At 46.8% G+C, this 11,082-nt stretch overlaps 4 protein-coding genes across 4 annotated transcripts; 3 read left to right on the forward strand and 1 right to left on the reverse strand.

Moving 5' to 3' along the window:
• The first annotated feature begins 562 nt into the window (after nt 1-562).
• K441DRAFT_666598 (uncharacterized protein) lies at nt 563-1,148 on the forward strand. The gene is made up of 2 exons (XM_067649681.1): nt 563-641; nt 712-1,148. Exons 1-2 carry the CDS (start codon nt 636-638, stop codon nt 952-954), a joined length of 249 nt encoding a protein of 82 aa, XP_067499667.1. The 5' UTR covers nt 563-635; the 3' UTR covers nt 955-1,148.
• Nucleotides 715-2,445, reverse strand: K441DRAFT_666599 (uncharacterized protein). Its single transcript, XM_067649682.1, has 4 exons — nt 1,696-2,445; nt 1,482-1,649; nt 1,254-1,433; nt 715-1,201 (listed from the first exon to the last, which is right to left on the reverse strand). Exons 1-4 carry the CDS (start codon nt 2,321-2,323, stop codon nt 951-953), a joined length of 1,227 nt encoding a protein of 408 aa, XP_067499668.1. The 5' UTR covers nt 2,324-2,445; the 3' UTR covers nt 715-950.
• Nucleotides 2,446-3,974: 1,529 nt separating this feature from the next.
• K441DRAFT_248870 (uncharacterized protein) lies at nt 3,975-4,953 on the forward strand. Its single transcript, XM_067640755.1, has one exon. It carries the CDS (start codon nt 4,220-4,222, stop codon nt 4,865-4,867), a length of 648 nt encoding a protein of 215 aa, XP_067499669.1. The 5' UTR covers nt 3,975-4,219; the 3' UTR covers nt 4,868-4,953.
• Nucleotides 4,954-7,074, forward strand: K441DRAFT_248883 (kinase-like protein). The gene is made up of 3 exons (XM_067640756.1): nt 4,954-5,870; nt 5,932-6,993; nt 7,069-7,074. Exons 1-2 carry the CDS (start codon nt 5,040-5,042, stop codon nt 6,676-6,678), a joined length of 1,578 nt encoding a protein of 525 aa, XP_067499670.1. The 5' UTR covers nt 4,954-5,039; the 3' UTR covers nt 6,679-6,993; nt 7,069-7,074.
• The last annotated feature ends 4,008 nt before the right edge of the window (nt 7,075-11,082 follow it).

Raw genomic sequence — 11,082 nt, forward strand, 5'->3', positions numbered from 1 at the left:
TTTGCAGCCCGAAGGCATTGGAGCCTAAGTGCACCGGGTGTTTTCGGTCAGTATCGGATTGCTGAGCAAATCACATGGCATTGAGCCCCACCACTTGTCCCGCAAACAACATCACCTCTCAAATTGCAAGCAAGAGGTCAGACACCCAAGGTTGTTTCTGAGCGATAACGATGACTCAGTTGTTCTGCCCGACCACCTCCGCCTAGCTCCGCCAATAGACTTCATCCCACCCTACACTGAGGGGCAGCCGTTTCGCCTTATTTTCCGCCGTACATCACCATTCTCCCCAGCGAAATATTTCATCAGATTCATTTCTCCCTTGCGCCGCGTACCGTTACCCTACCTCATTGCACACGCCGCACTTAGCATATTCTATTAAAGGCGCAAGAGTGTGCCTCTGACTCTGAAGACTCGACACCATTGCGCAAATAGGCAACCCCATTCTACTGTCTCCCAAAAGGCACAACCACATCCTCCACAGCCAAGGTAAATACCAGGACGACCCTCTATACAGTCTACACAGCTACTTATATTGTGTATAGGCGATAGTCACGTTCCTCTCCTTAAACTCGCATTCTTCCTCACCTGGTGACGAGCTTCTACCAAGCAAGCTCTTCAACACTTTGTTGTTAATCATGGCGGTCAGATAATTTGAACTTCCATTTTACTCCCTTTAATGTTCTGATAGCTGACGTGCGTGTGTCTATTCAGGTAGGCGACGACGCTCTTGCTGGACAAGACGAAATCGACATCACCCATGTTTTCCCTCCAGATAATACTAAAAGCAGGACGATATGGTTCAAAGGCTATTATCTTTCGATCTACAACGAGCAAACAGAACACTACAAAACGCACATAGTTAACAAAACCCCTACAACCGAATATGAGAATTATACGGTGCCTGCCGGGTATTCTGTTTACGTTAGAGCTGCTACCGTAAAATTCGAAGTTTAGAAGGAGATTTCAATTTGTCCCCCGAAGAAATTGGTTAGACGGTATCCGTCGACGTTACCACACCAGATGGTAAAGGAGACGTCCTGTCTGTTATCTTTCGGGAACAAACTTGGCCAGCATCCTGTCGTCTCCATATTTTGACTCCTTTCCCATCTCCATAACCGGCTATTCTGGACGGCTGTTCTGAATGGCTCGGGCAATTTTGATATGCTGCTAGCGGGTGCATTTGTGTACATATCCTTCATTTCTATCGATAGATTGTTAGCAGTGCCTTGTACATATTCAAAGCTTCTCCTCACCCCTGTTCTCCTTGGATGGTGGTAATGAATCAACTGCCAGCTTCTGTTGCTCATATCGCAGTGATGAGTGATGTATACTCTCGCAAACTAGCGGCTGTTGCCGCTGTTCATCAACGAAGGTGCCATTATACCCACTATCAGTGGTAAAGTCTTGCCTGTGATCCCGACCCTGCGTTTGATCTGTCGCTAATCAGTCTTGTCCGAATGCAGAGGAGTATTGTTATATACCGCGATTCAAGGATGGTGCGGGAAGTGCCATTTGTTGTAGGCCAGGCAACTGGGTCCGAGTAGCCAATCCACCGGTCTGCACTAGCGGTAATGGTTCAATCTCCGGTGCAGGTCCGTCAGAGTCATCCACCCTTCGACGGCGTCGGTCCTTACGCTGGGAGATTTTTGCTGCTCACAGTCAGAACACTGAGAAAGTACGTGGAGTTGATCATACCACGAAGATTTCTAAACTCGACACTCATCGGTCTTTCCATTTCCAGTTCGTTCATGATGTCGACTATGTCCTCTGGCCAATCCTGCTCCTTCTCATCTTTTACTAGCTTAATAAGGCCATCAAAAACTCCCGGGCTAGATTCAGTCCAGACTTTGGTAGGGTAAGTCGTTGAGAGGGCGATCACGCCGTGAGGGTGGCTTTCACACAAACCGCGGATGGTATTAGTCCTGATGAGGTTCGTAGCCATCACAGATTTAGTGCTTTTGCTTTTGTATTCTGTCTCTCTTGGCGGTCCGAATATCAACCTAAAGTTCGCCTTTATGGTCCGTGACGAATCCAATTCGGTGGTATCTAGTATCTTTCGCTTGGTTGAGTCTGCTTGGGTCTTGAGCGTGCGAATCTTAGCTTGTACGCGTTCCCGACACGCTGCAGCAGCGCATTGGGTCTCTCGTCGGATCTTGGTCGCAGCATCGATCAATTTCGAAGTCCATATGGCAATCTCATCAGCTTGACTCGTCGCGAGATCCGCCGACTTCGCGAGATGCACCGACATCGCATCGAACCTTTTAGCCTGTTCCATCAGTGCTGAGATGGCGTGAGCGCCAAGTGTCAGCTTGGTTGCCATCATTGGAGAAGTCCGCTGCTGAGTTGTTTTTGTGGATTTGCTGGTTTCCAGAAGCTAGCGACCGGTCGGCAATTTAGTTTCCAGAAACTTGTGAGGGAGAACGTTCTTATTTTCGAGGAACGGGCGGTGGGGGTATTAATTAGTTTCCAGAAACTCCCCGCAGTTTGGAACCACCCGCTTTCGCTTGCCCTGAGCTGTGATACCAAGGTAATATTACAGGCGAAATCCGTTCGTCAGCTTCTGGAAACTAAATTATAAACCCAGTCGCCAGCATCTAGTAACATAACCCCCGAATAGGAGCGAAATGCTAGCAGATTACCTGAACTTGACCAACCACGTTCTCTTCTCGAGCACAATCGATTAGAGACGATGCAAGGCGCGGTCTATCAATAATCACCGTCATATTGAGCTTTCCTGTTTACGCATGCCACACGAATGATGTGAACCGGCGATCGGTATGCAGGCTATGAGACGCGTCGCAGACGAAATGGCATATGCCCCACGACTTAACTCCCTCCTACTCGTCAATATAAGACGTACATATAGCTCCTGCGCATAACTAGGACCGGAACTGGGCCCCGGCATGCAGCCCCGTACTTCAAGCCTATCACTCAGCTTGGAGTTGGGAGGATATCAGTATGATCTAGCACTCCAGTACTTGCCAGCTCAGCTATCCGAACGCCTCTATGCCTGCAATAGCCCTGATGAATATTTTTGCAGGCAATTAGCGTCCCATTCTCGTTTTCTAGGTTGTTTAAAGCCTCCGATTTTAGACCTACGCATACTTTCGCACGAATCTCTTCGCTCTTCAACATTTTTAGTCTTTTGATTTGTCCGAGTTAAGGTCGAGGATACGGCATACGGTCAATCGAAGACAGTCGTACGCTCGGCCCTAAGAACACTCCCCTAGCGTTTCTAACATCTACGAAATCGTGTCCCCAGCAATGTGTTCCGTGTGTGATATATGGAACGATTGCCAGCCTTTGTGTGTAAGTTTTTGTAGCTTTGTATATTGCAGCTGATCTGGCTTCTGACGCTAAAATAGAGTGAAATCAGCAACGACTGGAAGAAGGAATTCGAGAGACAACGCGACATTATTCACTCTCATTTTGAAGACCATAGGTTGATGACGGACGACGAAGAAGATAAGGCTTTCCAAAACCTTATTAATCACTGCAACGCTTGTGACGATCCGGAGAAAGTTCGATGTTTAAAGGAGATGCTGCTTGACCTCGATTGGGGTAAGACCTAATGAGAGATGTTTACGAGAAAATATTGTAGGAAGGATAGGAGACATTAAGACATGGAGTTTGGATATACTGCAGGCCTTGAGAAGCTCCTGGATGTGACTTAGTAATGGCGCAGCGGTGCTCAATGGATTATCTCCCCCGTTACAGCTGAATGTGCAATATGACTTTTGTTCGATTCATTCAAAGGGGCATTATTGCCAGGTATGCCGTGACATCATCACTTCAAATGCTTGTTTTCTGTAGCCGGAAAACCCTCCTTCGAAGAGCGACCAAAACCTGCCCCTTACTAATTTAGGCATTCTATTTTATCACAGTTGAAACTGGGGATATCGCTGGATTCTGCTTGGGAGTAGTTTGAAGGCAGAGGAATAAACCAGGGGGAATAGAAATTGAAGCGGTTGTGGGACGGGATGCGTACCCTACAGTCGCTGGTGCCTGGTATGGCACGTGCCGCCGCGGCAAATTCTGTTCGCCGTCATCAACTGCGACGCGTTCTCTACGCCTTCACCATCACCGGACTGTTTTTCATCACTTGTCAAAAAAACCATCTCGCTTGCTCAACGAATCTCCCAAGCAAACTCCCCTGTTTTGCACACGTTCTCCTCGTGGTTGGGGACACCGAAATCTTCTGCCGTGACAGTCCTGCAAGATGGCCACGCCCACCGAATTCAGCGTACCACCCATTGAGGCTGCAGATCTGGCTAGACTCCTGGAAGAAGAGGCCCGGCGGACTCCTGAGATCGAATTCCCAACTAGCGACGTTCAGCAATCGTACCAATGGTTGTGCGAAATAGAACACGACAGATTCCCACCAAGCCAAGTCGACAAGCTTCGACGGAACATCACTCAGCCCGAATACTGGGAATGCGAAGCCCGACATCTAAAGGACGCACTTAGTGAGCATATCTGGCAAAATGCTCTTCGCAAATACGACATGGACGAGATGCCTTCTACGGATGGCTGGCGGGGCGTCATAACGTTCTACACACGTCTCTTGAAGCAACACGGGCTCTCTTCAAAGCAAGTAAGGGAATGCCGACTGTCGATCAAGACCCAGACCTACTGGCAGCCCGAGGCAAAGCTTCTTCGGGAGGTTTCGGCCCTTCAAGAGACACAGATGGTGGAGAAGCACTTGGCGAAGAAAGCACGACGAGCACGGCAGTCGAAACCAACCACCAGATCAGTTCCAGCTGGCAAGGTGTCAGCCAGGATAACAAGGCCTAAAGCTAGCGACTCTATAGGGGCGAGGGTGGCGAAACGCAGGGGCGGGGTCGGCGCTAAGGCACGCCAGGTTTGACCCTTCACGTCATCATGCAATCCAGATCAACCATTCCTCCATTCCAGCACACCCCCTGTCACAAGTCAGGGTCCTAGCACCCCTTCAGTATAAGTCTACAGGTCCTCTTATCCCCGCCACCCACCAACGCTCGCCTTGTAATCTCGTTAATTCATTTCCCGTCTCTATAACTATGGCACCCACTAGGACTGTTGATCTCCCTAACATTTTCTTGATTCTTGGAAATTTCAAGGGTACACCTGATATCCTCACGTTGTCCGAGAATTCACGATACAAGTTCACTCCCCCTGTCGATGCTCTTCCGGCGAACTGGAAGGGAGGCCAGTCCGAGGAGCAGGAGCTTACCGGCCCCTTTTTTGCCCTGACTTTTGGAGATCACTACTATCCGGATGGATGCTTCCTCGGTTCTTCCGGCAAAACCGAGACATGTGACCTCCAGCTTGTCAAAAACAACAAGACCGGCATCAGCAGGCGGCACATCAGGTTTGACATCAGCCCAGTTATGAGACGCCCAAGAGTGAAGACGCTGTCAACAAATCCTGTTTGTATAATCGATGGTGACGGCCGCGAAGTAGTCCTCACACAGGGATCATCCATGGAAATCTCCGGCCCAGTCACTATCGATCTTCAAACGGCTAGTTTCCGGGCATGGCGTCCGGTCCTATCGCGCGAGGAAGAAGGCAGTTGGCGAGAAAAAGCCGTAAAATTTACCAAAGAACTTCTAGACTCCCTACCAAGACAGCTCCCCAGTCTCGAGGCCAAGACAAACAAGAACCAAACCAGCAATCTCAGATTCGGAAAAGACAATGCTGTATATATGCAGAAATGGGGATTAGAAAGGAAAGGAAGTCACGCATCAGTCGTGAGGGTACAGGAATTGAAGTCCAAAGTTATCTTCGCCGCCAAGGAGCCGTACTTGAGGAACTACGATGACAGCACAGTAAGAAAGGTGTGGGAAGAATTGAGAGCGGAATATGAGAAGATGATCGAGCTTGGGGAGCATGTGAGTGAACGCCACCGAAACTACGTTGCCGTTGAGTGCTGATTAATCATCCTTCTTCCAGCCAAACTTAGTAAAGGCAATCGACTTGATACCACCAGAGAGTCAGCAGCCACCGTGGATGATCATGGAGTGGATCCCGTGCAGCCTTGACTCGACAAAACCTGACGCTCACGACGTTCCCAACTTTATGCTTCAGGTCTGCAACGGAATAGTTGCCATGCACGACAAAGATTTTGCTCATCGGGACCTGAAGCCGGAAAACATCCTCATCGGAGTCAACGACGGCGGGCTTACTCCCAAGATCGCCGACTTTGGAGAATCGAAACTCAAGGCTTTGGGAAACATGACGACCATTACTGGCTCGTTGTTGTATATGGCCCCCGAACTCTATACGACGAACCTACCTTATTCCAAAGCCATCGATATGTGGTCCTTTGGACTTATTGCACTGGAACTTCTGACTGACTGGGAGCCCAACTCAGAGACATGGGGTTCCCACGGCCTGCCAAGTCCCAGACAGCATAATGACTGGGTCTGTAACGTGATCCCTGTCCACGTGGCAAGTGCGCCAGAGACGTTCAGGTNCATGCTGAAGGGACTATTGTGCAAGGAACCCGAGCAGAGATGGTCTGCTAAGGAATGCCAGAAGTGGCTGCTGGGAATTGTTTCAGCAGGTACGAGCACGCAGGGAGGCACCAGCGACAGCAAGAAGCGGCCAGCGCCGGCATCCGAGGACGACGGCTGCAAAAACGTACGGAGTCAACACCCCACCTGGTCGACAATCTCCCCGGAGAGACGCAATCCCTAGGGATTACTTTTCAATAATTCTTGTGTATTTGACGTAACTTCCGATGGAGTTTTGAAACTTGAAGGATTAGCATATATCAACAGAATCCTGCCCTTGCTCCTCATTCTGTATCTTCGTCATTCTGACTGTTCCAGCCGCTCCAACTCCAAGCTCACGAAGTCTTCGAAATAGTTTAACGCTGGTGAAGAGGTTATTGAGCCACACGATGTGCTTTCCTGGAGGATAGAGCCGCTGCTGAGTAGTCTCGTGCGTCTGTGTAAGGAAATCAAGGACGACGGCTTGTGAATTGTTGAATCCTTCTACCTCCTGTAAAATGTGAGCCTAGGTCAACAGGGCCTTTATTATTGCCTTTGGCGTGATAGATCCAATCTAATACATAGCCCTCATTAGCTAGAACCCATATTTTGAAGCCTTCAGGTGTTGGTTTTGATGGAATATTGACTATCTCGCTGGCCCTTCCCATGAAGCGTTGAATTATCTCATCAACAGCAAGGTGGGCTCTAGGATTATAGAGCTTACGGCAGAGGATTCGTAGGTGTTCTAAAAAGTCGTTAACACGATTAAAGGTTGATTTGGATGAGTGGCTCTAATGTAACGATCAAGCTGCTGGAAGCGGTCTTTTAAGATGTTATTTTTAACCATATGACTGCAGCCATCCTCTTCTAAATCGCCCCAGTAATCCTCAGTAGCTGATTCAATAGTAATGCCTATATAAATTTACAGTTCCTCCCTGAATGTTGAGAGCCATCCACGACGCGTTGGTGGCTCGTCCTCATCGTCAGGGCTCTGCTGTTCGTCCGCATGCGCGTTCGTCCACTCTACAAGCTTATCCATTATATCTGTGTAAAACAGATTGAACAGCGCCATTGGGTCGTTTGTATTGGTATTGGGGGGGAGGATTGGCTCGCCATGGGCGTTGTAATCGTCTATAATAAAGGGCTCGAATTTGGGCAGCTGCCAAGGCTCTGGAGGTAGTTCTTTTGCTACACGAGTTGGAGGAACGACGTATTTGGTAGGTTGGACGATATCAGGATCAAGAAAGGCACGATTAGAAGGCATGGTGGCTGATTAATTGATGATAAAATTAATCTATATTATCTGCGAAGCTTCTGCGTTTGATGAGTACCACAGTAGGAGCACCCATGATGAAGGGAGCACCCACAATGGGGAGTACTCCCGATAGTGAGGAGTACCCACGACAATGAGGAGTACCCACGACAATGAGGAGTACCACAACAATGAGGAGTACCCACGACAATGAGGAGTACCCACGACAATGAGGGGTACCCACGACAATGAGGAGTACCCGCGATTGAGGGGAGTGCCCACGGTAACAGGGACTACCCATGATGTTAGGGAGTACCCACAATGGTGAGTACCCATGATAGTTGGGAGTAACGGGGAGTGCCTGTGGCGATATGCCTTTGGTCGGTTTTCAGTGGCCGTCTCTAGAGTTAGCTGGCTGTTGGCGTTCAGCTTGCGTGTTTCGCTTGCGGGTTTCGCGTGCGGGTTTCACGTGCGGATTTCACGTGCGGGTTTACGAGAAAGCATGCTATTTAATTAGTATTTACATCGCTTTATTTTTATAAATTAGAAAATAGATACTTTAATTATAATACAACTCTTAGCTAAGTTATAGTAATTACTAGAGATCTCCGCAAGAATCTTCACCATAGTTAATTTAGGGCCATCCCAAGGAAGAAACATCCCTTGGGATGCCCCACCTAAACCCACATTGTACTAGTTCAGTCTTGGCGAATCCAGTAATCATGAACCGGAATTACGTTATTACGCGTAATCCAGGCAGTTAGGCAACATAGGTGCCAGCCTGCGGCTCACACGAAGCCTTCAAAATCCGCTAAAAAGTATTAGAATTTTAGAAAGAGAGGTTTTAGAATAAACTGTTAATAAGAGTATAGTTAGTGAAATCGACAAAGTTTTAGGTCTAATGCACACCTATAGGTGGCCGGCAAGGCGCTAGTAGTAGGCGAGCCAATTATAGGGTGGCAGAATATGGCAGAATTTGGCAGGTAACGCGCCTTACCGTTACACGCACGGTGTTTATACACGTGATATAAAAAGGCGCTAAGGACCGGAACTAAGGAGAAAGATTAAGCCGAACCCACTGCGGACTCTAGTCTTCAAATCACCTTCTTATTTTTAACAAGCAAAAATTTCAAAGGCACTAGTGGCCCGCATAAATCTAATAGCCCGCATTATCCACTACTAGCCTATAACTAGATTAGCGCAAGCAGCAACGCAGATACTCTAGTATTTGCCGCTTATGCTAAATACTAGATTGTGTTTTTTCTAAGTGCTATTAAATCGTAATTACCCCGCTCCTAACCTTACCTTAGACTTAATTTAGAGCGGATTATTTTCGGTCTCATCGTCATTAGAGCCTATTTTGGACTTGGTAGTTAATACTAATATTCGAGTCCCGTTTTTGGCACCAGAATTTTCTACAAAAGTTAGACCAGTATAAAAGGTAGGCTGGTACATAAGATTGCTAGGTAGGACTAGTACGTAAAGCAGACTAACGTCCGTCCCTAGGTCGCGGAAAACCCACCATACCGGAAAATATAAGGGGTACTTTGACTTTAAGCGACTATAACTCTGCGCACACGTCGAGCTTTACTATAATTCCGTATAAGTCGTATACTATAGCTACTTTTAAATATTTAGGACCCCTCTTACCTATAAATTACGTTTATATCGTCGCCTTTACGCCTAGTATACAAAGAGCCTCCTTTTATAGCGTAACAGAGTTCCTTCCCTACAGCACCACCGTCAAGCTCTTACCACTTATAATACTTATAAAAGGGTCTTATTTAAGCCTTAGAGCCTCACTACAATACTAGGAAGTTATTATTAGCTTTATATCTACTATAGCGCGCAAATTTATATAAGGTCGCCACGCGGGTCAGTACCTCTAATTGAAGCGATCACCAATCCCGGCTAGTGCAAAACAAAAACAACCCCGCACCACATAATTAATCATTACAGTATAATTTACTTATAGTGGCTGTTAGGCCTATAGCTATGCGGAGTCTTAGCAAGCGGGCTGACCTTAGCCCCGTAGCCTTGTGATCCAACTTAACCTTAGCCATGCCTCCGGTCAACCAACTTAACTCTCTAAAAACACCTACAGAATTCGCCACCTCACAAGGGTATAGCCAGAGCGGGTCAGCCGCCCTCCCTACTAGTGCTGGAAATACGCCGCGCATGCTAAACTAAGATTAGTAACTTATAGTCTATAGTACTATAGGGCGAGTACTAAGTACATCTTATTGCAAATTGCCACTATATTCTACAATATATAGACTACGTAACGTTACCCTTCAAAGTATAAGTCCTTTCGCTAAGGGAGTAAGCTGCTAGATAAATTTTAATCCCGTGACAAGATAGATTATATAATTTAATTAGCGCAGTTTAGCTAGGAGTGGGCTAATATAGGGCTAGCGGCCCTGCACATCTAACAGGAATTTATTATTATTATTAACACCCCCCTAATACACCAAGTGGCGTGTCAGAATAGTATAAATGGTATTCTATACGGTCCTCCTATCCTATAAAGCTAATTTTATGCGAAATGCAGTATGCAATGTGGGTGCTTTATGAGATTCTAATAAAACCTCAGCTTGGTTTAGCGTCATTCGCAACCAAGCCCCACCAAATCGGGAAAGCAACTTCACTACACCTATCTCTTAAACCACGATATCTTCCACTACGCTACTTATATTGCAATGTGGACAAATTTTTAGGCTATTTTAAATTGTTTTTACATATAAACATCGCAAATTAGATCCTGACCCTAAGCCTGGTTTTGGCCTTTATAATATACCGCACAATACAGTTTTAGTAGATTAATAACCTCCGCATTCCCCCCCTTTATAGCCCACGTCAGCGGCGTCCAACTATTATTATCCTTAGAGTCTAGCTAAGAGCCATTCTTAAGAAGTAGCTCAACAGCTCTCTTATTTCCTTTCTCTGTAGCCCTTAATAGTGGTGTCTAGTCATTCCCTTAATAAGGAGATATTTATATTAATAGGATTTACTTATATACTATAGCAGTAAAGGAGGGCAGCGTTAGCCATTAATTTTAATACGGACCTACTTAGCTTAGGCTAGATTCACTTACAAACTATAGCAGTAAAGGGGGGCAGCATTAGCTATCAATTTCAACACGGACCTACTCGGCCTAGGCTAGATTTACTTACCTCCTATAGTAGTGAAGGAGGGCAGCGTTAGCTATTAATTTCAACATAGACCTACTCAGCCTAGGCTAGATTTACTTACTCTCTATAGCAGTAAAGGAGGGCAGTATTAGCTATTAATTTTAACATAGACCTACTCGGCCTAGGCTGGATTTACTTATAAGCTATAGTAGTAAAGGAGGGCAGC

This window comes from Cenococcum geophilum (genome assembly GCF_001692895.1).
Source record: "Cenococcum geophilum 1.58 unplaced genomic scaffold K441scaffold_49, whole genome shotgun sequence".
Classification (NCBI taxonomy): domain Eukaryota; kingdom Fungi; phylum Ascomycota; class Dothideomycetes; order Gloniales; family Gloniaceae; genus Cenococcum; species Cenococcum geophilum.